At 51.4% G+C, this 27,784-nt stretch overlaps 2 protein-coding genes across 2 annotated transcripts in view; one reads left to right on the top strand and one right to left on the bottom strand.

Annotated features, from left to right (window-relative positions):
• The first annotated feature begins 2,622 nt into the window (after positions 1–2,622).
• On the top strand, positions 2,623–27,455 carry LOC310642452 (snaclec 3). Its single transcript, XM_083366177.1, has 6 exons — positions 2,623–2,658; positions 20,801–20,886; positions 23,253–23,350; positions 24,429–24,566; positions 25,705–25,789; positions 27,196–27,455. The coding sequence occupies exons 2-6, from the start codon at positions 20,829–20,831 to the stop codon at positions 27,261–27,263; spliced, it is 447 nt and encodes a 148-aa protein (XP_083222303.1). The 5' UTR covers positions 2,623–2,658; positions 20,801–20,828; the 3' UTR covers positions 27,264–27,455.
• LOC310642444 (snaclec A15) overlaps positions 5,105–27,784 on the bottom strand; it is a 30,817-nt gene continuing 8,137 nt past the window's right edge. Inside the window, exons 2-6 of the mRNA XM_083366167.1 lie at positions 10,169–10,254; positions 8,274–8,371; positions 6,766–6,915; positions 6,289–6,385; positions 5,105–5,349 (exon numbers count right to left, since the gene is read on the bottom strand). Of these exons, the coding sequence (XP_083222293.1) occupies positions 5,276–5,349; positions 6,289–6,385; positions 6,766–6,915; positions 8,274–8,371; positions 10,169–10,226 (477 nt within the window). The 5' untranslated portion in view covers positions 10,227–10,254 and the 3' untranslated portion in view covers positions 5,105–5,275. The remainder of the gene's footprint in view (positions 5,350–6,288; positions 6,386–6,765; positions 6,916–8,273; positions 8,372–10,168; positions 10,255–27,784) is intronic.

A 27,784-nucleotide genomic window follows, 5' to 3' on the forward strand; every position in this document is an offset into this window, starting at 1 on the left:
AGTGTTGGAGCATTCACCACCTCTGGAGGCAGGTTGTTCCACTGGTTAATTGTTCTAACTGTCAGGAAGTTTCTCCTTAGTTCCAGGTTGCTTCTCTCCTTGATTGGTTTCCATCCGTTGCTTCTTGTTCTGCCTTCTGATGCTTTGGAGAGTAGCTTGACTCCCTCTTCTTTGGGGCAGCCCCTGAGATACTGGAAGGCTGCCATCATGTCACTCCTCGTCCTTCTCTTCCTTAAACCAGACATCCCCAATTCCAGCAGCCTTTCCTTGTATGTTTTAGTCTCCAGTCCCCTGATCATCTTTGTTGCTCTTCTCTACACTCTTTCCAGAGTCTCAACATCTTTTTTACATCGTGGTGACCAAAACTGGATGCCGTATTGCAAGTGTGGCCTTACCAAGGCCTTGTAAAGTGGTATTAACTCTTGACATGATCTTCATTCTATCCCTCTGTTGATGCAGCCTAGCACTGTGTTGGTATTTTTGGCAGCTGCAGCACACTTAATTAGAGACTGGACAGCCATTTGTCTGAAATAGTATATAATTTCCTGCCTGAGCAGGGGGTTGGACTAGATGACCTCCAAGGTCCCTTCCAGCCGGAAAGCGCCTCCTGGACCCAGCCCCCCCTCCCACCCCTGTGCCTTCTGGCGTCTTGTGGGAACGCAGGGATGCCCTCCATTGGGAGGACGCTGGGAGCTGTTCATTCCTGCAGGTGCTGAAGGGACGTTAGAGAAATCTCGCTCAGAAAAAGGGGAAGTCAGCCTGTCACCAGCAGCCCAAGACCCAGAGGATGTGAGGGGGGGGATGCCCTTGTCTGGGTACCCTAGAGGGGTGGGGGCTAATCAGCCACGTATCTGGGGCAGGGGCTGGACTGGATGACCTCAAGGAACATTTCAACTTTCAGGAGCCTCTGTGTGAGATCTCTCTTGGCAGCATGTAAATCAGAGGTGTCAAACTCTATTTCATTGAGGCCCCATCAGCACTGCGGTTGCCCTCGGGGTGTGTGTGTGTGTGTGTGGCTAGGGTGGGCGTGGCCTACTGGGTAGGCGTGGCTGGAGTGGGTGTGGCCTACTGGGTGGACGTGGCCAGCTCTACATGGTTCGGGGCAAGGGTGCCAATGGGGGCCTGGGCAGGAGTGGGACAGATCTGAGGGTCTCTGGCAGAAGGAGATGGGACTGGGGCAAGTGCCAAGGCATGGTCCCCTGGAGGAGCCTCACTGTTCCTCTCAGGCCATGTGGGGGGGGCTGGACAGTGGCGCGGGGGCCAAATGCCCAGCCCGGCCCTCAAGCACCCGTGGCACTAAGCCCAGCCCCACTTCCCCAAGGGGGCGCCCAGCTGCTGTGCTTGCTCTCCTTAGCCAGGTTGCTCGTGATGGGTACGAGGGCAAAGTGAGGAGACCCAGCTTTGTATCCAAATCTTCCTTAGCAGTAGGATGGGAGACCCCCCAGGATGGGCCAGGAGGAGGGGGCAAGGGGATGGTGAAAGGGCAGGACTTCCCTCAGACCCTCCCTCTCCTTCCTTCCTTCCTTCCTTCCTTCCTTCCTTCCTTCCTTCCTTCCTTCCTTCCTTCCTTCCTTCCTTCCTTCCTTCCTGTGGTGGGAAAATATCAGAGATGAGGGAGGGAGAAAAACAGGCAAGAAACGCGGCTGGGGAAGTGTCGTCCTTCGTGAGCAATGAAGAAATGCACCATCGCCTGGAAGTGGCCAGCACATGGCCCTCCCCTACTTCACGTATCCGACTTGGTGGGCTCTGGGGGAGGGGATGCCACGAGCAGCGTGAGAGTCGACGTTACCTGCGCAATGCTGCCCAGCCCCCAGCCTCCCCAGTTTTGGCAGGCAGCGGGGCGCTCTCCTCACAATGCCTAGAGGCTGAGCCACGCAGCAGAAATCCGAAGAGAAGCATGATGCCGCCCAGCCCCAGCCTGCCCAGTTTCGGCAAGCAGCAGGGCACTCTCTCACAGCGCCAAGAGGCTGAGCCAGGCAGTGGAAATCAAAAGAGAAGCGCGATGCTGCCCAGCCCCTAGCTTGCCCAGTTTTGGCAGGCAGCAGGGCACTCTCCTCACAGTCTCGAAAGGCGGAGCCGGGTGGCACGAATCTGAATAGAAGCGCAACGCTGCCCAGCCCCTGGCCTTCCTGAAGTAGGCAGGGCCATGTGCTGGCAACTTCCAGGCGATGGTGCCTTTCTTCATTCCTCACAAAGGGTGATACCTCCCCAGCGTGCACCCAGCGGGCAGTGCCGACACAGCACAGGCCGGTCCCTCGCTGTTTCCAGACGGCCTTGTGGAGTTAAGACTGAATGTATTTCAGCATAGACGACCACCACGCAGTTGTACATTGGCTCCCGGCCGGCCTGGGCCAGGGCCAAGGCAGCGGGGGCCGTTCCCTCACTGTTTCCAGGATGGCTTCGCAGGCCACATAAAACCACTTCCTGGGCCGGATCCAGCCCCCGGCCCTTGTGTTTGACATATCTGATGTAAATCCACAGTCAGATTAACGCTGTTTTGTGCAAACAGGCTCCTTCCTGGTGGCCGGACCACAATTTCCCTTCTTAAGCAAAGCCATTTCTCTCTCCCTTTGCCACCCAGCCCAAAATAACCCCCCCCTTTTCCTTGCTGATCAATGCCTCTAAGCAGACTTGCTACTTGTGCAGGCCGAGGGACAGGTGAGTGCGGCTCTCCCACCTGTGGGCCCCGGACAGGTGAGGCCCCCTGCATTACGTCGCTCCACTCTCTCTCTCTCTCTCTCTCCCCACCCCACCTGAAGGGACCTCTTGCCGCTGTCCCACAGACGAACAGCCAGTCGCAAAGGGGGGTATCATTGTTACCAAGTCCGAATGGCTCAGGGAGCTTCACGGTTTTCATTTCAGTATTTGCATCCCACCTTTATTATTTTTGCCAAGAATTCAAGGAACCCAGCAGAAATCCATCCCCTGTGCCAGATCTTCTTTTCTCTCCCACCCCCCATCAAAGGGACCTCTTGCGGGGGTCCCACAGATGATCAGCCCTTTTAGGGCTTTCTCCTTTCGCTTTTCCTGCTCCTCACTGAGACCGGCTGGAGGAAGGCTTACAGCTGTCCCCAAATCCTCCCTCCACAGAGACACCACCATTTTTAGGGCTCACGAGAGATAATTGGACTCCTTAAGGCGAGGCACAGGAGATCCTCCTCCCGCTCATTGTCTTTACAGGCCTCAACCTCCCTCAGGTTCACAAGGAAACCTTTCCCTCAGAAAAGTTAACTACTACTACTAGTAGTAGCAATAGTAGCACGGGCGCTTCTGGGACCATAACCTATCAGGGAACATCACAGCAGCTGTCCAAATGAAGTCAGAGGCGCTGACACAAACTTGTAGTTGTACATAAGTAAATATATTCTGCATTTAAATATACAGCAGACAAGATAGTCAGGTGAACAGAAGCATCCTGAGGTAAATCTCAGGGCCTACAGGGCAAAAGAAAAAAGGCGGGAAAACATGGAACCGCCCCCTGCACACCCAGGGCAACCAATAACAGCACAGATTGCCTCAGGCAGAGTCCAGACTGCCAGCATTCTCCAACCAATCAAGCGCAACCGTGTGTCCCAGCTCACCGCCCAACTCCCTAGAGGACTGGGAGTTCTAGTCCCGCCTTAGCCAGGAAAGCCAGCTAGGTGACTTTGGTCCAATCACCAGGCAAAGGGGGAGAGAGACGCAGCACAGGCGCCCCTTCAGCTGGGTCTGGATGTGGAAACCAGGCTAGAAACTAGGAGACGAGGAGTCCTAGTCTTGCCTTAGCCAGGAAAGAAGACCTTGGGCCAATCAGCAGGCAATGGGGAGTTCTAGTATCACCTTGTGCATGAAAAGCCAGCCAGGTGACTTTGGGCTAGACATTCTCCCTCAGCCCAACCTACCTCACAGGGTTGTTGTTGTGGGGAAAATGAGAGGAGGGATTTGTGTTGCATATGTGGGGAAGAGCTCATTCTTTTTACTGACCTGTAGGAAGACATGCTAGCCTATGAAGCAAATACATTCTGTGAATTTTAATCTCCGGAGCCAGGCTGAAGCTTGAGAACTGGATTGAGGAAGCTCTCTCCTACGCTGAAAACCAGTCCTAACCAGAGTTTGCTGACATGATAGTTACTCTAGTCTAGAGATACTGCTAAGCTTGTAAGCCGCCCTGAGTCTTCGGAGAAGGGCGGGATATAAATGTAATAAAAATAAAAATACAATAAAAAAGAACCCCGAGGAACTATCAGCTGTAAAGGGTAATTTGTAAACAAGGGCAGGGGGTCTATCTCAGGGGTCCCCAATCTTTCCGGCTTGGCAGACCAGTGGTGTCGGGGGTGGGTGGGCAGAGGGGATGGTTTCACAGGTGCAGGCGTGCCACTTTCACAAATGCAGCTTCCCGGACGTCTTTGCCCACTTCTGCGGCCCAGTTCCAAACGGGTTCCTGACCGGGGGATGGGGGCCCCTGATCTGACTGGCAGGTGGGAGCCCCGAGAGCCTCCCCGCCCCTGCCCACTTCCTGGCTCCAGCAGGCACCAACCGATCCCAGACAGCCAGGCAAGAACTCTCCCAGGTCTTAAGATCCCCGTTTCCCAGTGCCTGAATCTTGGTAGCTGCACCCGGAATTCCTGGACTTCCTTTTCCGGGGAGAAGGTTTGCCAGGAAATCCCTCCTGAGGGGCCCATCCTGAAGCCCAATTCAACTCCGCAGAGTAAATAGACAATCCGTTTCTCCACGATCTCGGGGTGCCTGAGAGGGATCCCCAAATTCCCAGAGTAGGGGCTTTAGCTGCTAGTTGGAAAACTCAAGAACCGGAAAGCACCTCCTGGATCCAGCCCCCCCTCCCACCCCCCTGCCTTGTTTAGAGGGATGCCGCCATCTTGCCCGGGGGGGCACGGGGGTGCCAATCGGCTCTGGGGGGCCGGGAAGGGGTGCTGAGGCCCAGCAGGTTCCACCCCCTTCGGATCCAGGGAGGGGGACGGGAGGAAAGCATCTGCGCCTGAGTGGGTGGTCCCACCTAAGAGTCGCCCTCCCCCCTTAAGGCCGAGCCCTGCCACGAAGGGGGATGGGGGGGTCTTGAGCTTCGGGCCTCGACCGTCTCCTGGGTGCCCCAAGGAAACAAGGCCAGTCGTGCTAGGCAGAATTTATTGGACCTCCAGGCCCATCAGGAGCAGCAAAACCAGATCCCGGCTACAGAGAGGATCCATTGAGCGAAGGGGGCAGAGCAGAGATAGTGTCAGGTGAGGTGGGGTGGGGTGGGGGGTCTTCCTTGATTCTCCAGACTTCGCACAGCTGGATCTTAACACCGTGGCGGGAACTTGCAGACAAAAGGATAATCATCTCCACATCTAAGATTGAACCACGTGCGATAGTCTGGATAAAAAAGGGAAATTTTGATCATTTTTTGCAGAGATTCCCTGAGAGACCCAGAAGATCTTTTCAGAGGCTCCTCCCTCATTTGCAGGAGGACATGAAGATACCACAGGTGGAGACTCTCCTCTGCTAAAACAGGCTGGGGGTTCAACAGGTTGTTCTAACCCAGATAGCTTACCTAGCCATCATGTTTCTTTCATTTCTTTTGTCTCTTTTTAAATTTAATTTGTATTTATTTATATGTATCCCACCTTTTTACTCTACAACTAACCTAAGGCAGCCAACATATCCAACCCCCCTTCCTCTTCCTCTTTTCCCCACAACAACAATCCTGTGAGGTAGGTTGGGCTGAGAGGGAGAGGCTGGTCCAAAGTCACCCAGTCGGCTTTAGCGCCTAAGGAGGGACTAGAACTCCCCGTCTCTTGGTTTCTAGCCTGGTGCCTTAACCAGAGACCAAATTGGATTTTAAGCTGCTCCTTTGGTTGGTTTATAATTCAATGAGGCATGTGTTAATATTTCTCTTCTACACCCACCCACCCACACACACACAAATGTGGCCGAGGTTCTTTTCACTGCAATGGGGTGTTGCAAGATTGATCTATATCTGAGCAAGCAAACCAGGGAGAAAAAGCCAGATGCCCTGAGACAATGATGGCCTTTCGGAAGAAGGTTAAGACGGAGCTTGTTAGTTGAATGATGGGCTGATGGCCCCGTAATAATTTTCATATAGAGCTCCAGTCCCGTTTTTAAGGGTTAGTCCCATGGTTGTGTTGTGTTCCCTTGTCTGTACAGAGTGTGGAACTGAGGCAGCTGAGAGATCCAGGAGGTCAAGGAAGGTCACCAGTGGCCAAGGGGTTGCGAGAAGGATCCCTTGGGTCCTCATGAAGGGAAGCCCACCCTCCTTGACGTAACACAACGTGCACCACCACACTGACTTACTCGTCTGTTTTTCCAGCCCAAAACAGTTTTTTATAAATCGTTCAATCACGTTCTTATAAATGACGCTGGAGCCATCAGTCCACTTTGAAATGCAGTACTGGAATGAGAAACAAGCCATGGCTACACAGACAGAAAAGTTGGTAGGTTTAAAATGGCATAGCAGATGTGTATCCCCCCCCCTCTCCCTCTCTCTGTCCCTCTCTCTCTCTCTTTCCTTCCTTCTGTCTCTCTCTCTTTCTCTCTCTCTCTCTCTCTCCTTCCCTCTCTCTCTCTCTCTCTCACTCCATGAACCTCACTTGACAAGCAAAGCCAAAGGGGGAGCCAGATTTACTTGTAATAACCGTGTTACTAACTTCACCACGGTGATTCACTTACCGTGGCCAGAAAAGTCACAAAATGGAGCAAAACTCTCTGTACAAATGTTTCACTTAGCAACAGAAATTGTGGACTCAGTTGTGGTTGTAAATTGAGGACTACCTCTGCTTTGCGTTGATTCCACAGTCCGATCCAGACATAGTCTGCGGATGTCTTTATATTCTCAGAGATCAGCTTGGCCACAAATTCTGCTTCTTCCACGCTTTCGATTGAGACGAGATGCCCGCCGTTCGCCTGCTCCGTGCAGAATTTCTGGGAGAGAAAGACACTTGTTGAGCTGAGCAGCAGATGTTTGTGTCTATATGGTGTGTTATGTGTGTCTGTGTGTCTGTGTTTCTGCCTCTGAGAACAGAGCAGGGCTATGACTGGCTGATCCTGGCCACCCTCAGGATCTCCCTGAGACCCGCAGTTGCCCTCCCTGAAGAGGCAGTTTTTGAGCAAAGCCTCTTTCGGCTTCAGGACCCTCAACAGAGGCCCTGGACTGAACCCGGCACCAGCCTTTGGGGCAGGGGGCTCTGCAGACCCCGCTCTCCACCTGCTCCCTGTCCTCCTCCTCCTCCTCCTCCTCCTCCTCCGACTTTCCAAGAGGAAGGAGCAGAAAAAAGAGTTTGCAGAATCTTGGGGGGGGGCAAACGCAGCTCAGCCTTCCAGATTTGGGGAGACCTCCCAGCCAGCTACTGCCCGGCTCTTCAGAGCATCCGAGACCTCCAGGCACACTCGGGCCTCACCTCTGCGGGATAACAGCCTCACAGAGAGGGAAGGGGCCTTGGAGGTCTTCTACTCCACCCCCTACCTCATTCCGGACAAGGGGCTGTCCAGGAAGGGGGAGGCTGCCTAACTGGACTAGACCCCTCCCTGATCCCCCCCCCAACGCCTCTCACTTCTCCAGCCTGAAATGGGTTTTGACAGGTCTCTGATCCCTCCGCTGGCGTCTGCCAAAACCTGCTTTCTCCTCCCCCGAAAGGAAGCCGAGAGCCAGCTGGCCTAGTGGGGGAGGCACCAGGCTCGCAGCCAGGAGGCGGGAGTTCTAGTGTCTTTGAGCCAGTCACTCCCTCTCAGACCAGTCCACCTCACAGGGTTGTTGTTCTGGGGAAAACAGAAGGACAAAGGCCGATTGTGTGTGCTGGCCACCTTGAGGTTATTTGTAAAAAATAAGCAAAGTGGGATAACAACAAATTTAAGAAAAGGTGAAATAAGGAAAGGCATTGGGGAAGATGTACGGCAGGAGGGGAGGAAAACAAGCCAGGAAAGCAACAAATCCTGGCCTTCATCGGCCCCAGATGAGGCTGCTGCCCTCCGCCCACCTTATGCCTGGAAACAGTGGAGGGTCCGTTATCCGGGGGGGAGGGGGGAAGGAAACACGATCCTGGCACCGTTTCCTGCTGGCTCAAAGGGTGGAGAAGGGAAGCTCAAAAGGGCTCAGAGGAAGAGTCCTCGGGATATCTGTGTCTCAGAGGTCCCCAAAAGGGCTTTGCTCCCTTTTTAAACCCCCAGCCGAGTCTCCCTCCATCTCCTCGTAGCCAGAGGGGACCTGGGGGCTTTGCAAGGCTCTCCCTGGACGTCTCCCCTGACTGGGCTGGGAGATCCACAGGCACACAAGCATGGCTGACCTCTGCATCGCCCGACCTTTTCGGTTCATCGAAGGCCTTGTAGCAATGCTGATCATAGGCAGACCAACCAGAGGGACAATCAAAATCAGCTCCAGTTCCTGCATGGAAAGACAGGACGCCCAATGAGAAGAGAGGGAGAGGGGGAGGGGAAGAGGAGGAGGAGGAAGGGAGGGGGAAGAGGGTGAGGGACAGGAGGGTGAAAGGAGGGGGGAGGAGGATGGGGAGAAGGAGGAGGAGGGTGAGGGAGTGCAGGAAGGGGAGGAGGATGGGTGAGGAGGGGGGGAGGGGAGGGAGTGAAGGGGGGAGGAGACAGCTGGGTCTGTGGAACATTCTTAACCTGCAGAGTGGGGAGGGGGAGCAGGAGGGGAGGAGGAAGAGGGAGGGAGGAGGAGGGGGAGAACTGGGTCTGCGGACCACTCTTAACCTGCTGTGTTGAAAAGATCTTTGATGACAATAAATTGCAACTGACTTACAGCTTCCTTTGCAGATTGTTCAAACCTCGGTTAGAGCTAGCCTTGGTTAATTCCCTGGAAGCTGCATGTCTGGTGTGACTCTGTCCATGTTGGTTGCTTTTTTTTTTTAATTCCATTTATATCCCGCCCTTCTCCGAAGACTCAGGGCAGCTTACAAGCTTAGCAGTAGCTGTGAACGATGCAAAGTCGGAAATTGGGTTCTTTCACGAATAGATTGCAGCCCTGCCTGGGCCTCAAGTCCCAACTAAGCCAGTTTAGACTAGTGGTTAGAGCACCTGGCTAGAAAGTGGGAGACCAGGAGTTCTAGTCCCGCTTTAACCCTGGAAGTCAGCTGGGTGACTCTGGCCCAATCACAAGGAGACAGGGAGTTCAGGAGAAGGGCGGTATATAAATAAAATTAATAATAATAATAATAATAATAATAATAATAATAATAATAATAATAATAATAATAATAATAATAATAGTCCCACTTTCGTCAGGAAAGCAGGGTGACTTTGTCTCAATCACTCTCAGCTTAATCCACCTCACAGGGTTGTTGTTGTGGGAAAACAGAAGAATATCAAGTATGTTCATTGCCTTGAATTATTGATAATAATAATAATAATAATAATAATAATAATAATAATAATAATAATAATAATAATAATAATAATGATGATGATGATGATGATGATTATGATGACAGGATACACAGGAAAAAATAAAAAAATAAAATAAAAACCATGAAGTCTCCTGAGCCATTTAGACTTAGCAAGAAATATCCCCACTATGTTTGCCACCTATCCAGACTACTGCAATGTCCTTGATGTGGGGCCACCCTTGAAAGCCTCCCGAATTTGCAATTGCTGTGGAAGGAAGCAGCCAGGCTGTTGACCAGTGCAAAGGAAGGGGGATCCAGTGGGTCTTTCCTAAGAGATCTCCTCTCGCCTCCTGGGTTCCCCCAAAAAACTACAGGGGTTCAGTGGCAGATTTCCAGTGGGGCTGCCCCCCTGCTCCCCCCCTGCCCAAGAAGGGCCCCTCTGAAGACGCCCCCAGCAGGGGCTCAGCTCTTCAGCAGATGGGGAAGGGTCTCCTGACCCCCTGTGTGGCCCCCATGGAGAGAAATCCCTAGCAAGAGGTGGGGGAGGGGCACTCTACTTTTAATTCATCAATGCAAGCTTTTTCCCCAAGGGTTGAACTTCATTCTTAATTAATTCATTCTGCATTTCAGGGGTGCTAATTTCGCTTTGGTTTTGCATCGTTGCTCGCAGTCCTGAGTCTTGGGGTGGAGAGAGAAGCTGGGATCCGAAGGGCAGAATGAGCCAAACAGGAATAAAAGAAACTTTGGGGAGAGGATTTGGGGGGGTGTCAAATGAGGAAGGGGTTTGAGATGCGAAAGCTTTGGCCTCTCTGGACACGAGAGACCCTGCTCGAACTCACCACTCAGGGCGAGGAACACGACCAGCCAGCCGAACCTGACGGAGATGAATCGCCCCATGGTATTCCTTCCTTCCCTGCAGAGAGAACTGGGGGGGGGGGAGAGAGGCAAGGGGGTGAAATGGGGTGAAGTCCAACCTGAGGCCAAGCTAGGAGTCCCACACTTTGCTTTGCACTTTTTCCCCTGCCCAGCTGGACCCCGTTTCTCCCTCCTTCTTCAGGCAGCATCCTTGGGGGTGGGGGTCACAGGGGATGCTGCACTGCTACGTACAGGACAGAAGCCCCCCCAAAAGGCTCTCCTGTGCCCCTCTTTCTCTTCCCCAGAGATCCCCCTGGTAGATCCCTTTGCTGGAACCTGGAAATTGCCTGCAGCCCCCTGCAAGAGGTCCCTTCAGGTATGAGGGGGGCAGAGAGAGAGAAAGAGAGAGAGAGAGAGAGAGAGAGAGAGAGAGAGAGAAAGAGAAAGAGAGAAAGAGAGAGAGAGAGAGGCTGTAGGGATCTTATGCAGGGGCTTCACCTGTCAGGTGCCCACAGGTGGCAGAGCCGCACTAACCTGTCCCTCGGCCTTCACAGGTAGCAACTCTGCTCAGAGGCAACTCCAGGCTTTCCTCCTCTGAAGGGAATGGAGGCATTTATAGGCAAGGAAAGGGGGGGATTTCTGTGGGGGGGGAGGTTGGGGAAAAAGGCTCTGTGTGAGAACGGATTTTTGTGCCTAGCAATCAGGAAGTAGCTTGTTTGCACAAAACAGGTTGACGGGTTTACTCTCTGCCAAGACGGATGCCACAGAGGGAATCTTGCAGTCTGAACTGTTCCCTGAGGTCATCCAGTCCAGCCCCTGCTCAGTGCAGCAATCCAAAGGAAAGCACCCCGGATACGTGGCTGATTAGCCCCCTCCCCTCTGGGCATCCAGACAGTGGGATTTGCCCCCCACAAACACCTCCTCTGGTCTTGGGGCTGCTGTTGACAAGCTGACTTTCCCTTTTTCTGAGCGAGATTTTTCTAACTTTCCTAGAGAACCTGCAGGAATGAACAGATCCCTGAGCTGGGTGTTTCATTGCAGACGTTTCCTGACCCAACTAGAGAACATCATCAGTGCTAGAAGAGAGTGAGTTTCTGGAGGGGAGGGGGGGAGGAGGACTCATTGGGCTGCTACCTGCCATGCTTCAGTCCTGCCTCCCCCCCCAGGTTCGAAAAATCTCTTACTGGATTTTGCCCCCCAATGGCCCAGCTTGAACCGTTTTCTTCCCAAGTCAGCAAAGGAAGCATATTTGAGCTGGGGAGCCCCTGGGGGAGGGGGAAGCCCGCAGCCCCACATCAAAGACACAGAACCAAGGGGGGAAATTTGCCACCCTCAACCAGAAACTCCTCTCCCAGTGCTGCTTTGCAACTGAGCGAAATCAGCCATTCACCACCGGTTGCCCTGCACTACAGCTCCCATGTTCCTTGGCCAGGAGGCCCTTTCGCTTGGCTTCTTGTCGGGGGGAGGTGGCTGCTCTAGGGAAACCCAGCCATGGGGTTGACCCCCTGGGTGTTTGGGGGGAGGGAGCAAGCTGGGCCTCTGGGAACCAGGCTCAGGGGTCCAAAGGTGCTTCCTCAGCCTTGGCCCTTTAGGCGGCCTGGACTTCACCTCCCAGAATCCCCCAGTCTCGGCCTTGTCCCAGTCCAGGCAGCAGCCCTGTACTGAAGGGACCCCCGGCTTCTGCCCAGGGCCAGAAGGTGGGGGGGGGGAAGGGAGCCTTGAAAGGGGTTTGGCAAGACTCACAAAGGAGCAATTCTTGCCTCGGCACCAGGAAGAGCTGCTGTTGTTCCCAAAACAACACTGAGCAAAGTTGGATTCCTTACAAGCTGGATTCGGGTTTGGCCTCATCCTTCCTTCCTCCTTCCCTAACTCCCTTTTTTTATTCTTCATTTTCTATGCCACCTGTCTCACTGATACTGTCTCTCTGGGCCCCTTACAATATAAGGAAACTTTTCAATAAATGCCAGAAAAGAATTAAAATGAGAGAAGTGGAAGAAGCAGGCTACAAACCACCATGCTGGGCATCCCGGGGAGGGGGCTCCTCTCCCGGGTCAGCAGGGCCCTGTCGGGGTCCCAGGCCAAGCAGGTGTCACGGTTCCGATAGATGAAACCATTTAAAAGAACTTCAAGGCAAAGATTTCTTCCTTAAAGAACATTTTATTTAGGAAACAAAGGATCGGCATTTACATAGGTGAACCCAGGACTGAAATCCCCTCCCGCAGGTGATTTCAGAAATAGAACAGAAATAGAGCACAACAATGATGAAAACTGTAAACTTGAATGTATTTGGGTCAATGTAAAAGGGGGAAAATGACATTGCCATAGGTGTATAGAAAAGTAACAGCTCTCAAAAGAAACCCCAGCATGGCTGCATAAAGAACTCTCTGATAAACTGAAAGACAAAAAGGACAAGTATCAAAAGTGGAAAGAGGGGCACATAACTAAGGCAGAATATCAGCAAGTAGCCCGAGCCTGCAAAGATGAAGTGAGGAAAGCTAAGGCTGAAAATGATTGGTCCGTTAGTGGGGGGAAATGGCAAGAATAAGCAGAACTATTTAACTCGTTTTTTGCATCTGTCTTTACACAAAGGGAAAAAAACAGTCCAACCTATCAAAAACAGTGTCATAAAAAATAGAATCGAAACACAAGTTAAGATAGGCAAGACGAGTTCAAATCACCAGGACCAGATGGATTACACCCCAAGTTTCTCAAGGAACTGGCAGATGTGATCTCAGAACCAATGAACTATATTTTTCAAAGATCCTGGAGCACTGGGGAACTACCAGAGGACTGGAAGAGAGCTGATGTAGTTCCCATCTTCAAAAAAGGGGAAAAAATAGATCCAGGAAACTACAGACCTATCAGCCTGACCTCAATACCTGGGAAGATTCTGGAAAAGATAATCAAACAACAAATCAGCGAACACCTTGATGCAAACAAAGTCATCACTAAAAGTCAACATGGGTTTGTCAAAAACAGATCATGCCAGACAAACCTTAATGCATTCTTTGACCAAGTGACAAAATTAGTGGACCAGAGGAATGCTGTAGATATAATTTACTTGGATTTCAGTAAGGCATTTGATAAAGTAGATCACAACCTACTACTTGATAAGATAGAAAAATGTGGGTTACATAGCATCACCAGCTGATGGATTTATAGCTGGCTGACCAGCCAGACTCAGCGGGTGGTCCTCAGTTCAACCACATCTACATGGAGGGAAGTGTGTACTGGGGTGCCCCAGGACTCTGTTCTGGGCCCAGTGCTCTTCAACATCTTCATCAACAATTTGGATGAGGGGATAGATGGGGAACTCATCAAATTTGCAGACAACACCAAGCTGGCAGGAATAGCCAATACTCCAGAAGATAGGCTTAAAATATAGAAGGATCTGCACAGACTCGAACACTGGGTGCTATCTAACAAAATGAAATTCAATGGTGAAAAGAGTAAGGTTCTACATTTAGGCAGGAAAAATCAAATGCACAGGTACAGTATAGGTGGTATCTTGCTCGATAGTAGTAACTGTGAGAGGAATCTTGGAGTCCTAGTAGACAATCACTTCAATATGAGCCAGCTGTGTGCTGCAGCTGCCAAAAAAGCCAACACAGTGCTAGGCTGTATTAACAGAGGGATAGAATCAAGATCCCCCTTCATGGATTACTGCCTTGTCGTGGTGAAGGGGCTTGCGTAATTCAATGAAGCTATGAGCTATGTCGTGCAGGACCACCCAAGATGGACAGGTCATAGCAGAGTTCTGACAAAACGTGATCCACTGGAGAAGGAAATGGCAACCCACTCCAGTATCTTTGCCATGAAAACCCCATGGACAGTACCAAAAGGCAAAACGATATGACGCTGGAAGATGAGCCCCTCAGGTCGGAAGGCGTCCAATATGCTACTGGGGAAGAGCAGAGGGCTAGTACTAGTAGCGCCAGAAAGAATGAAGCGACTGGGCCAAAGCCGAAAGGACGCTCAGCTGTGGATGTGTCTGGTGGTGAAAGGAAAGTCCGATGCTGTAAAGATTTTTTCTCCATAGGAACCTGGAATGTAAGATCCATGAATCAAGGAAAGCTGGACGTGGTCAAACAAGAGATGACAAGACTGAACATCGACATCTTAGAAATCAGCGAACTAAAATGGACAGGAATGGGTGAATTTAATTCAGATGACCATCAGGTATGAATTAAATCATATCCCTGTTGAATATACAGTAGAGGTGACAAATAGATTTAAGGAATTAGATCTGAAAGACAGAGTGCCTGAAGAACTATGGACAGAGGTTCGCAACATTGTACACCAGGTAGCAACAGGTAGCAACCAAAACCATCCCAAAGAAAAAGAAATGCAAGAAAGCAAAATGGCTGTCCGAGGAAGCTTTGCAAATAGCTGAGGAAAGGAGGGAAGCGAAAGGCAAGGGAGAAAAAGAAAGATACGCCCAATTGAATGCAGAATTCCAGAGAATAGCTAGAAGAGATAAGAATGCCTTCTTAAATGAACAGTGCAAAGAAATAGAAGAAAACAATAGAATAGGGAGGACCAGAGATCTTTTCAAGAAAATTGGAGAGATGAAAGGAACGTTTCATGCAAAAATGGGCATGATAAAGGACCAAAATGGCAGGGACCTAACAGAGGCAGAAGAGATTAAGAAGAGATGGCAAAATTACACAGAAGAACTATACAAGAATGAGCTTAACGTCCCTGATAATCACAATGAGGTGGTCACTGACCTCGAGCCAGACATCCTAGAATGTGAAGTGAAGTGGGCCTTAGAAAAGCTGAGCAACAACAAAGCTAGTGGAGGTGACAGTATTCCAGCTGAGCTATTCAAAATCTTAAAAGACGATGCAGTAAAAGTGCTACACTAAATTTGCCAGCAAATTTGGACAACTCAACAGTGGCCACAGGATTGGAAAAGATCAGTTTACATTCCAATTCCAAAGAAAGGCAGTGCCAAAGAATGCTCAAACTATCGCACCATTGCACTCATTTCTCATGCTAGTAAAGCTATGCTTAAAATCCTACAAGCTAGACTCCAGCAGTATGTGGATCGAGAACTACCAGAAGTACAGGCAGGATTTCGAAGAGGCAGAGGAACTAGAGATCAAATTGCTAACATACGCTGGATCATGGAGAAAGCTAGAGAGTTCCAGAAAAACATCTACTTCTGCTTCATTGACTATGCTAAAGCCTTGGATTGTGTGGATCATAACAAACTGTGGCAAGTTCTTAAAGAGACGGGAGTACCAGACCATCTTATTTGTCTCTTGAGAAACCTATATGCGGGCCAAGAAGCAACAGTGAGAACTGGACACGGAACCACTGATTGGTTCAAAATTGGGAAAGGAGTCCGGCAAGGCTGTATACTGTCGCTCTGCCTATTTAACTTATATGCAGAGCACATCATGAGAAAGGCAGGGCTAGATGAATCAAAAGTTGGAATTAAGATTGCCGGAAGAAATATCAACAACCTAAGATATGCAGATGATACCACTCTAATGGCAGAAAGTGAAGAAGAACTAAAGAGCCTCTTGTTGCGGGTGAAGAAGGAGAGTGCAAAACTTGGGTTGAAGCTTAACATTAAGAAAACCAAGATCATGGCATCCGGTTCTCTCAATTCCTGGCAAATAGATGGGGAAGAAATGAAGGTAGTGACAGATTTTATTTTCCTGGGCTCCAAGATCACTGCAGATGGGGACTGTAGCCAAGAAATTAAAGGACATTTGCTCCTGGGGAGGAAAGCCATGGCAAATCTAGACAACACACTAAAAAGCAGAGACGTCACCCTGCCAACAAAAGTGCGCACAGTCAAGGTTGTGGTCTTCCCAGTTGCAATATATGGCAGTGAAAGTTAGATCATAAGAAAGGCTGAGCGCCAAAGAATTGAGGCCTTTGAACTATGGTGCTGGAGAAGACTCCTGCGAGTCCCTTGGACTGCGAGGCGATCAAACTGGTTGGTCCTAGAGGAGATCAACCCTGACTGCTGTTTAAAAGGCCAGATCCTGAAGCTAAAACTCAAATACTTTGGCCACCTAATGAGAAGGAAGGACTCACTGGAGAAGAGCCTCATGCTGGGAAAGGTGGAGGTCAAGAGAAGAAGGGGACGACAGAGAAGGAGGTGGCTGGATGGAGTCACTGAAGCAGGAGGCGTGAGCTTAAATGGACTCCAGAAGATGGTAGAGGACAGGAAGGCCTGGAGGAACGTTGTCCATAGGGTCGCGATGGGTCGGACACGACTTCGCAACTAACAAAAGAATCAAGATCATGTGAAGTATTAATACCATTTTACAATGCCTTGATAAGGCCACACTTGGAATGCTGCATCCAGTTTTGGTCACCACGATGTAAAAAAGATGTCGAGACTCTAGAAAGGGTACACAGAAGAGCAACAAAGATGATTGGGGGACTGGAGGCTAAAACATATAGGGAACTGTTGCTGGAATTGGGTATGTCCAGTTTAACGAAGAGAAGGACGAGGGGGGACATGATAGCAGTCTTCCAGTATCTCAGGGGCTGCCCCAAAGAAGAGGGAGTCAAGCTATTCTCCAAAGCGCCTGAAAGCAGGACAAAAAGCAACGGATGGAAACTAGTCAAGGAGAGAAGCAACCCGGAACTAAGGAGAAACTTCCTGACAGTTAGAACAATTAACCTGTGGAACAACCGGCCTCCAGAAGCGGTGAATGCTCCAACACTGGAAGTTTTTAAGAAGAGACTGGACAGCCATTGGTCTGAAATAGGAGACGGTTTCCTGCCTGGACAGGGGGTTGGACTAGATGACCTCCAAGGTCCCTTCCAACATTTTTCTTCTTGTTGTTGTTTTTGTTGTTTCTTCCTTAAAGAACATTTAATTTAGGCAACCAAGGACCAGCACTTACATAGGTGAACCCAGGACTGAAATCCCCTCCCTCAGGCTGCAAAGTACCAAGTTGCAATTCCCACCCCAAATTGCTGTCATAAACCACATTCACCAATTATTTCAAAACAGGGGTTCTCCTCCCAGCTTTTCAAACTGCCAAAACCCTTATCAGGGCTGACCTTGATTCTCACAAGAAGAATTGCTATGGCAATGAAAACAAAATGAAAAATGGTTTCATTTCAGTTTGGGGCAACCTTGACCGCAGGGCAGCCAACTTCTCCGACCGCTGAGTGGTCAGGAATAGTCCTGGACTGACAGTGGCGTAGCGTGGGTTGTCAGCACCCGGGGCAAGGCAAGTAATTTGCGCCCCCTAACCTGTGGATTTTAGCATTCGAGTCTCTTCCACTAGCTCAGGAATTCTGGGAGTTGAAGTCCATGAGCCATAAAAGAGCCAAGGTTGCCTACCCCTGAGTTAGGTTCAAGGCAAAAAAGGGTCTCTGGAGAAGAGGGAAAATGCTAGTTTAAAACTGAAACAAGGCAACTTTAAGGTGCCTCAGCTGTGATTTAGGATGAGACAAAGAGAGGACATGGCGTTGAAAATGGTTAATGGGGCATGTTTGTTCCACTCTTAGTGGACGTCAGGATAAACCCCACGAGAGAATGACCTTACAACAGATGTGAATAGGCTTGGACTACGTTTGTAGATTGAGTGCATACATCACATGGAGCGATGATGGGCTTCATCAAGATTTATGATCCCACAATTGGCTAGTTTTCTCCATCTTGTCCTAAACCCTGGATACCAACCACGGTTTATGGCTTAGCATGTGGCGTGGGGTTGACCCAACATGTTAGGCGACAAACAATGACTTCCAACTTACAATGCCTCAGCTTCCCAAGGTCATTCCAAAGCCGGAAAAGCCAACCAACCCACCCTGCAGCTTTGCCTGCTTAGGCTGAACCCCAGGAATTCATACTTGCTGCGGCGCCCGACCTATTTTCTGCCCAGACGCTGCTTATCCAAGCCAAGCCGCCTCCTTCTCTTTGGCACCTCACCCCAAAGATTCGCCGGCCTGGCTGGAAACTCTCGCTGCTGGCGACGTGTGTCGGGGGGGGGGACGGTCCCGATCGCCGATGCACGGTTGGATCGGCAACCTGCCGACGCAGCTTTCGTTCCAGAGCAGGGACCCCCGGAGAGACGCTGCAGCGATCCTCCCCACGCGGGAAATCCACCCTCTTTCAAGCCCCGCCGCGCCCCCCCCCCGCCTTTGGCAACCCCGGGAGCGCCTTGAGAGAGCCTCCGCAGCGGAGCCCCGGGCTTGCAGGGGGGCCGCGCTCTGTGCACGCTCAGGAGCCGCCTTCTCCTTTGCGGGGGGGAGGAGGGAGAGAAGGCTTCCGTCCAGCGCCGGAGCAAAGGCGGATTCCAGCCTCTGGCCCTCCTGGTGGGAGCCGTCCTTACAAACGGCGGGCGAGAGGGATTATGCCCTCTCGGGGGAGCGGAGGCCGCCTGGCAAAAGTTAAAGGAGCTCCAGCCGGGCCTGGCTCCCCGGAGCCTTCTAGGCCGGGCAAAGAAGAGCGCCTCCGACTTGTGGCCTATGGAGTTTCCGGTCGGAGCGGCCTGAAGGAGGAGTCACGCTGTGTGGTTGTGTGTTTGTGTGTGTGTGTGTGTGTGTGTGTGTGGCGCGCCGTGGGGCGTCAGGCCCTTCCCGGCTGGGGCTCCGGTGCCTCCGCCCTGCCGGATCCCGGCGCCGTCGAGCACCCCCCCCAGATGTTGCGCCCGGTGCGGCCGGCCCCCCCTGCACCCCCACGCTACGCCACTGTGGACTGATTAGGCCCATCGAGGGGTGTCCCTTCTTAGTGACCGGAGGAGAGACAGACTTTCTCCGTGACCACCTTCCCCTCACCTGGACCTCCAGGTCTTGGAGTGCCCCCCTGGCCCATCTTTCCTCTGAGGGGGAGCAAGATGGCCAAATGACCTGGCTGAGGGCCGAGCATCACCTGCGCTCTTCCTGCTGATCCTCAGCTGAGCCGGGACGTGGCCAAACCCGAATCCGGCTTGTAAAGAATCCAACTTTGCTCAGTGTTGTTTTGGGAACAACAGCAACTCTTCCTGGTGCCGAGGCAAGAATTGATCCTTTGTGAGTCTTGCCAAACCCCTTTCAAGGCTCCCTTCCCCCCCACTTCCTGGCCCTGGGCAGAAGCCGGGGGTCCCTTCAGTTCAGGGCTGCTGCCTGGACTGGGACAAGGCCGAGACTGGGGGATTCTGGGAGGTGAAGTCCAGGCCGCCTAAAGGGCCAAGGCTGAGGAAGCACCTGTGGACCCCTGAGCCTGGTTCCCAGAGGCCCAGCTTGCTCCCTCCCCCCCCCAAACACCCAGGGGGTCAACCCTATGGCTGGGTTTCCCTAGAGCAGCCACCTCCCCCCATCCCAAGAAGCCAAGTGAAAGGGCCTCCTGGCCAAGGAACATGGGAGCTGTAGTGCAGGGCAACCGGTGGTGAATGGCTGATTTTGCACAGTTGCAAAGCAGCGATGGGGAAGGAGGTTGCACACATCTGGTATGCCTCCTTTGCTGACTTGGGCAGAAAATGGTTCAAGCTGTGCCATCCAGGGGCAAAATCCAAGAAGAGATTTTTCCAACCTGGGGGAGGGGGGGGGAGGCAGGACTGAAGCATGGCAGGTAACAGCCCAATGAGTCTTCCTCCCCCTCCTCCCCTCCAGAAACTCACTCTCTTCTAGCACTGATGATGTTCTGTATTTGGGTCAGGAAACGTCTGCAACGAAACACCCAGCTCAGGGATCTGTTCATTCCTGCAGGTTCTCTAGGAAAGTTAGAAAAATCTCGCTCAGAAAAAGGGAAAGTCAGCTTGTCAACAGCAGCCCCAAGATCCAGAGGAGGTGTGTGTGGGGGGCAAATCCCACTGTCTGGATGCCCAGAGGGGAGGGGGCTAATCAGCCACGTATCCGGGGTGCTTTCCTTTGGATTGCTGCACTGAGCAGGGGCTGGACTGGATGACCTCAGGGAACAGTTCAGACTGCAAGATTCCCTCTGTGGCATCCGTCTTGGCAGAGAGTAAACCCGTCAACCTGTTTTGTGCAAACAAGCTACTTCCTGATTGCTAGGCACAAAAATCCGTTCTCACACAGAGCCTTTTCTCCCACTGTACCCCTCCACAAAAATCCTCCCCCCCTTTCCTTGCCTATAAATGCCTCCGTTCCCCTCCCAGGACGAAGGTCTGGAGTTGCCTCTGAGCAGAGTTGCTACCTGTGGAGGCGGAGGGACAGGTGAGTGCGGCTCTCCCACCTGTGGGCACCTGACAGGTGAGGCCCCTGCATAAGATCCCTACAGCCTCTCTCTCTCTCTCTCTCTCTCTCTCTCTCTCTCTCTCTCTCTGTGTGTGTGTGTGTGTGTGTGTGTCTCTCTCTCTCTGTCTCTGTCTCTCCCCCCCCCATACCTGAAGGGACCTCTTTCAGGGGGCTGCAGGCAATGTCCAGGTTCCTGCAAAGGGATCTACCAGGGGGATCTCTGGGGAAGAGAAAGAGGGGCACAGGAGAGTCTTTTGGGGGGGCCCTTCTGTCCTGTACGTAGCAATGGAGGATCCCCTGTGACCCCCACCCCCAAGGCTGCTGCCTGAAGAAGGAGGGAGAAACGGGGTCCAGCTGGGCAAGTGAAAAAGTGCAAAGCAAAGTGTGGGACTCCCAGCTTGGCCTCAGGTTGGACTTCACCCCATTTCACCCCCTTGCCTCTCTCCCCCCCCCCCCAGTTCTCTCTGCAGGGAAGGAAGGAAGACCATGGGGCGATTCATCTCCGTCAGGTTCGGCTGGCTGGTCGTGTTCCTCGCCCTGAGTGGTGAGTTCGAGCAGGGTCTCTCGTGTCCAGAGAGGCCAAAGCTTTCGCATCTCAAACCCCTTCCTCATTTGACACCCCCCCAAATCCTCTCCCCAAAGTTTCTTTTATTCCTGTTTGGCTCATTCTGCCCTTCGGATCCCAGCTTCTCTCTCCACCCCAAGACTCAGGACTGCGAGCAACGATGCAAAACCAAAGCGAAATTAGCACCCCTGAAATGCAGAATGAATTAATTAAGAATGAAGTTCAACCCTTGGGGAAAAAGCTTGCATTGATGAATTAAAAGTAGAGTGCCCCTCCCCCACCTCTTGCTAGGGATTTCTCTCCATGGGGGCCACACAAGGGGTCAGAAGACCCTTCCCCATCTGCTGAAGAGCTGAGCCCCTGCTGGGGGCGTCTTCAGAGGGGCCCTTCTTGGGCAGGGGGGAGCAGGGGGGCAGCCCCACTGGAAATCTGCCACTGAACCCTTGTAGTTGTTTGGGGGAACCCAGGAGGCGAGAGGAGATCCCTTAGGACGGACCCACCGGATCCCCCTTCCTTTGCACTGGTCAACAGCCTGGCTGCTTCCTTCCACAGCAATTGCAAATTCGGGAGGCTTTCAAGGGTGGCCCCACATCAAGGACATTGCAGTAGTCTGGATAGGTGGCAACCATAGTGGGGATAATTCTTGCTAAGTCTAAATGGCTCAGGAGACTTCATGGTTTTTATTTATTTATTTATTTATTTATTTATTTATTTGTTTGTTTGTTTGTTTGTTTGCTTGTTTGTTTATTTATTTATTTATTCCTTTGTATCCTGTCATCATCATCATCATCATCGTCATTATCATCATTATAAAACTTTCATTCCTTAAACATGAACCTCAGTCAAGTGAACACTCAAATTGACTGGCACTAATGGTTGACACGGGTTGCTGCCAGCCTCCTAGGTATCCACCAGGTATCTCCTTAAAATGTGAGATGTTCCAATTAGCGCACTTTTTTGTAGCTTTGCTGGAGGTATTGCAGGAAGCTGCAATTTCTTGATGTGTTTTGCAAAGTTTTTGGACCTAGTTCCCAGCGCCCTGATGACAATGGGTGTCACTGTTACGCATTTCATCTACAATCGCGCAGTTTCAATGGCCAGGTTGCGGTATTTCGTAATTTTTTCTAGTTCTTTTTCTTCAACTCTGGCATCTCCTGGTACAGCAATATCAATCAACTGTACGCTTCGGTTCTCTACGACTGCGATATCTGGCGTGTTGCGTTCCAAATGGCGATCTGTCTGTATTCGGAAGTCCCACGAGATCTTCACCCTCTCATTCTCCACAACCTTTTCCACCCTATGTTCCCATGACTTTTCAGACACAGGCAAGTTGTATTTTTTACACAATGCCCAGTGGATTAGTTTAGCAACTCGGTCGTGTCTAGCTTTGTAATCAGTTTGCACGATTTTGCTGCACTCACATATTAAATGTGAAACAGTTTCAGCTTTGTTGTTGCAAAGTCGGCAATTTGGATTGCCAGTAGATTTTTGTATCTTCGCTTTCATGGCATTAGTTTGTAGTGCTTGTTCTTGAGCAGCCAGTATTAAGCCTTCCATTTCTTTCTTGATGGTTCCCATCTTAAGCCATGCCCATGTCAAGTAAGTTGTTATCACATTTTCCTTCAATGTTTTTCAAATGCTGTCCATGCAAAGCTTTGATTTTCCATCTATTTAATCTGTCATCCAGCCGTTTTTCCTTATATTCTGCCTTTGTTTCTGTTATTTTGATAATGCTCTCTGTTTTCACAGCCTGCAGCAATTTTTCTGTACTTTGATTCACATAGTCGTTCAAACTTCGTTTTTCTTCTTCTACAGTTTGGTGGATTTGCAGTAGCCCTCTGCCCCCTGTTCTTCTTGGCAGGTACAACCTGTCGATGTCACTTCGTGGATGTAGAGCATGGTGCATGTTCAAAAATTTACGCGTTTTCTAGTCTAGGTGTTGTTGTTGTCGTTATCATCATCATCATCATCATCATCATCATCATCATCATCATCATCACACCAGACATGCAGCTTCCAGGGAATTAACCAAGGTTAACTCTAACCGAGGTTTGGACAATCTGCAAAGGAAGCTGCAAGTCAGTTGCAATTTATTGTCATCAAAGATCTTTGCAACACAGCAGGTTAAGCTTGTTAGGCAGACCCAGCTCTCCTCCTCCTCCTCCCCCTCCTCCTCCCTCCCTCTTCCTCCTACCCTCCCCCTCCTCCTTCCTCCTCCTCCTCCTCCCCCCTCCTCTCCCTTCTCCCCTCCCCCCTCCTTCTCCTGTCTCCCTCCTCCTCCTTCCTCTTCCGCCGCCTTCCTCTTCATCCTCTCTTCTCATTGGGTGTCCTGTCTTCCAATGCAGGAACTGAAGCTGCTTTCTGTTGTCCCTCTGGTTGGTCTGCCTATGATCAGAACTGCTACAAGGTCTTTAAGGAAGAGATGAACTGGGCTGATGCAGAGGTGAGACGTCTTTGTGTCCCTGTGGATCGCCCAGCCCAGGCAGGGGAGACGTCCAGGGAGAGCCTTGCAAAGCCCCCAGGTCCCCTCTGGCTACGAGGAGATGGAGGGAGACTCTGCTGGGGGTTCAAAAAGGGAGCAAAGCCCCTGATTTTGGGGACCTCTGAGACGCAGATATCCCAAGGACTCTTCCTCTGAGCCCCTTTGAACAACAACCCTGTGAGGTGGACTGGTCTGAGAGGGAGGGACCGGCCCAAACTCACCCAGCGACTTCCATGCCTCAGGCGGAACTAGAACTCCCACCTCCTGGCTGCGAGCCTGGTGCCTCCCCCACTAGGCCAGCTGGCTCTCGGCTTCCTTTCGGGGGAGGAGAAAGCAGGTTTTGGCAGACGCCAACGGAGGGATCAGAGACCTGTCAAAACCATTTCAGGCTGGAGAAGTGAGAGGCGTTGGGGGGGGGATCAGGGAGGTCTCTAGTCCAGTTAGGCAGCCTCCCCCTTCCTGGACAGCCCTTTGTCCGGAATGAGGTAGGGGGGTGGACTAGAAGACCTCCAAGGGCCCTTCCCTCTCTGTGAGGCTGTTATCCCGCAGAGGTGAGGCCCGAGTGTGCCTGGAGGTCTCGGATGCTCTGAAAAGCCGGGCAGTAGCTGGCTGGGAGGTCTCCCCAAATCTGGAAGGCTGAGCTGCGTTTGCCCCCCCCCCAGATTCTGCAAACTCTTTTTTCCGCTCCTCCCTCTCGGAAACTCAGAGGAGGAGGGGGAGGAGGAGGAGGACAGGGAGCAGGCGGAGAGTGGGGTCTGCAGAGCCCCCTGCCGCAAAGGCTGGTCCCGGGTTCAGTCCGGGGCCTCTGTTGAGGGTCCTGAAGCCGAAAGAGGCTTTGCTCAAAAACTGCCTCTTCAGGGAGGGCAACTGCGGGTCTCAGGGAGATCCTGAGGGTGGCCAGGATCAGGCAGTCAGAGCCCTGCTCTGTTCTCGGAGGCAGAAACACACACACACACACACACACACACACAACACACCATATAGACACAAATCTGCTTCTCAGCTGAACAAGTCTCTTTCTCTGTTTGGTCTCTCCCAGAAATTCTGCACTGAACAGCACAAAGGCAGCCATCTGGTCTCCTTGCACAACATTGCAGAAGCAGATTTTGTGGTCAAGAAGACCTTGGCAATGTTGAAAGACGGTGTTATCTGGATGGGACTGAACGATGTCTGGAATGTAGGTCCTCTCCAATGCTAATCTTTATGAATTCAAATTTACACTTTTTGAGGAGGTATGCATGTATGAATGTATGTATTATGAGGGATCCTCTGGTGGGAGGCCGAGGTCTCTCTATCCAACGTTCTTACCTTGGACAACGGCCGAGAAAACCAAGGGAGAAAACTTTGAACTGCCAATTTGTCTCTCTCTCTCCCCCCCTCAACAAATCCTTCCCTCCTCCTGGGGGACCCAGCGCTGACCTGAAGGGCCGGATCCTGCCCTGGCCCCCATCTCGGCCTCCAGGCCTTCCTCCCTCTTGAGGGCGCCTTGGATGGCCCCCAAACCTGGGGTAGACTCTGCTGGGCCTTCCACTCAGGGGCTTTAGAGGCCTGGCCTGGGGGGGCTGTTCTTTCCTCCCCCCTCTTTATTTAACGCAGAAATTCCTCATTTCTGTCACCGGCAGGATTTCGTCCCCTGCTCTGTTGCATTTTCAGCTCTAGAAAAAAGCTCGATCGTCTGCAAAGGAGGGGAGTTTCCCCGGAGTTGAAATCAGCTCCTGGTACTTTGTGAATAGAAATATGAATTTCCGGCAACAAGAGCGAAGTAACTCATCCGAATACGTGACTGAAGATATCCAGGATGTTTTTCTCTTCCCGAGAGTCCCCCGTAGCCCTGGGTTCTAATTCTGCTTCCCCCATGCAGGGACTGATGGGCTTTGAGGCGGTTTCTCTTCCGGAGACCAATGAGTGTCGTTCGGAGCGGTCACCACGTTGGGCATCGGGCAAAGTGGCCTCAAGCTGAGCTGGTGACTCCTCGGACACCTCCGGGCCGTTTCCTCCTCGTTTCCCTCTGGATCTCCTGACTGTCCCCTCCCCAAGCGGTCACCAAGTGTGACCCTGCTTAGCTGCTCTGGGTCAAGTGAGGTTCATGGAGAGAGAGAGAGAGAGAGAGAGAGAGAGAGAAGGAGAGAGAGAGAGAAGGAAAGAGAAAGAGAGAGAGAGAGAGAGAGAGAGAGAGAGAGAGAGAGAGAGAGAGAGAGAGAGAGAGAGAGAGAGAGAGAGAGAGAAAGAGAGAGAATACATTTGCTCTGTCCCTGGTTCCTACACGGGCAGAGCCCCCTCCTCAGTCGGCTCAGGGTCTTTCCTTGTCTTTCCAGGAATGCAACTGGGGGTGGACTGATGGTGCCAAGCTTGCCTACAAAGCCTGGAATGAAGGAATCAATTGTTTCGTATTCAAGATAGGTAAGTCATTGTGATGGTGCACACTGTGTTACGTCAAGGAGGGTGGGCTCCCCTCAATGAGGACCCAAGGGATCATTCTCACAACCCCTTGGCCACTGGTGACCTTCCTTGACCTCCTGGATCTCTGAGGTGCCTCAGTCCCACACTCTGTACATTTATTTATTTAGCGTATGGCTGGCCAAACACAGAATTAAAAGCACTTCATATTTACAAGTTAGAACAGTTAAAACAATTTTTTTTTAAAAAAAGAAGCAATATAAAACCTAAGAGGAAAACAGAAATAACATTTCAGAGTTTAATGTCAAGTTTGGAGATCCAGTCAGTAGCCGCCGTTGTTAGGCAGAGGAAGTCCTTAAAATCTCCTGGGTATCTTCTATTAGTGCATTCCCTCACTATACTGTATGTTGGATAGTCTGTCGGGGAGCCCCGCAATCACATTGTGCTGAAGGTGTCTTTCCCCATTTATACAGAGACTCGGCACACACCCCATGCGTCGTTCTAATTCTATTGTATGTCACCCATATGTGTCGGGGTATATTAAATCCTCCTGGATCTCTGAGCTGCCTCAGTCCTACATTCTCTACAGACAAGGGAACACAAGACAACCATGGGACGATCCATTAAAAACGAGACTGGAGCTCTATATGAAAATTGTTACGGGGCCTTCAGCCCATAATTAAACTAACAAGCTCCATCTTAACCTTGTTCCGAAAGGCCATCATTGTCTCAGGGCATCTGGCTTTTCCTCCCTGGTTTGCTTGCTCAGATATAGATCAATCTTGCAACACCCCATTGCGGTGAGAAGAACCTCGGCCACATTTGTGTGTTTGTGTGTTTGTGTGTGTGTGTGTGTTTGTGTGTGTGTGTGTGTGTGTGTGTGTGTAGAAGAGAAATATTAACACATTCCTGGTCGAATTATACACCAACCAAAGGAGCAGCTTAAAAGCCGACTTGGTCTCTGGTTAAGGCATCAGGCTAGAAACCAGGAGACGGGGAGTTCTAGTCCCACCTTAGGCGCTAAAGCCGACTGGGTGACTTTGGACCAGCCTCTCCCTCTCAGCGCAACCTACCTCACAGGATTGTTGTTGTGGGGAAAAAAGGAGGAGTAAATGGGTGTTTGCTGGTTTGCTGCCTTGGGTTAGTTGGAGAGTAAAAAGAGGGATATATATATAAATACAAATTAAATTTAAAAAGAGACAAAAGAAATGAAAGAAACGTGATGGCCAGGTAAGTGATCTGGGTTAGAACAACCTGTTGAACCCCCAGCCTCTTTTAGCAGAGGAGAGTCTCCACCTGTGGTATCTTCATGTCCTCCTGTAAATGAGGGAGGAGCCTCTGAAAAGATCTTCTGGGTCTCTCAAGGAATCTCTGCAAAAAGTGATCAAAACTTCTCTTTTGCTGTCCAGCTGATAACCATTGGTCACGTATGGACTGCAGTAGGACACACAATTTCGTCTGCAAGTTCCGGGTATAGTGTGAAGATTTTGCTGTGTGAAGTCTGGAGAAGCAAGGAAGAACCCCACCCCACCCCACCCCACCCCTGCCTGCCGCCATCTCTGCTCTTCCCCCTTCGCTCAATGGATCCTCTCTGTAGCCGGGATCTGGTTTTGCTGCTCCTGATGGGCCTGGAGGTCCAATAAATTCTGCCTAGCACGACTGGCCTTGTTTCTTTGGGGCACCCAGGAGACAGTCAAGGCCCAAAGCTCAAGACCCCCCAGCCCCCTTCGTGGCAGGGCTCGGCCTTAAGGGGGGAGGGCGACTCTTAGGTGGGACCACCCACTCAGGCGCAGATGCTTTCCTCCCGTCCCCCTCCCTGGATCCGAAGGGGGTGGAACCTGCTGGGCCTCAGCACCCCTTCCCGGCCCCCAGAGCCGATTGGCAACCCCAGTGCCCCCCCTGGGCAAGATGGCGGCATCCCACTAAAGAAGGCAGGGGGGTGGGAGGGGGGGCTGGGTCCAGGAGGCACTTTCCGGGTGTTGAGTTTTCCAACTAGCA

The sequence above is a fragment of the Vipera ursinii genome (genome assembly GCF_947247035.1).
Source record: "Vipera ursinii genome assembly, chromosome: 6".
NCBI lineage: Eukaryota > Metazoa > Chordata > Lepidosauria > Squamata > Viperidae > Vipera > Vipera ursinii.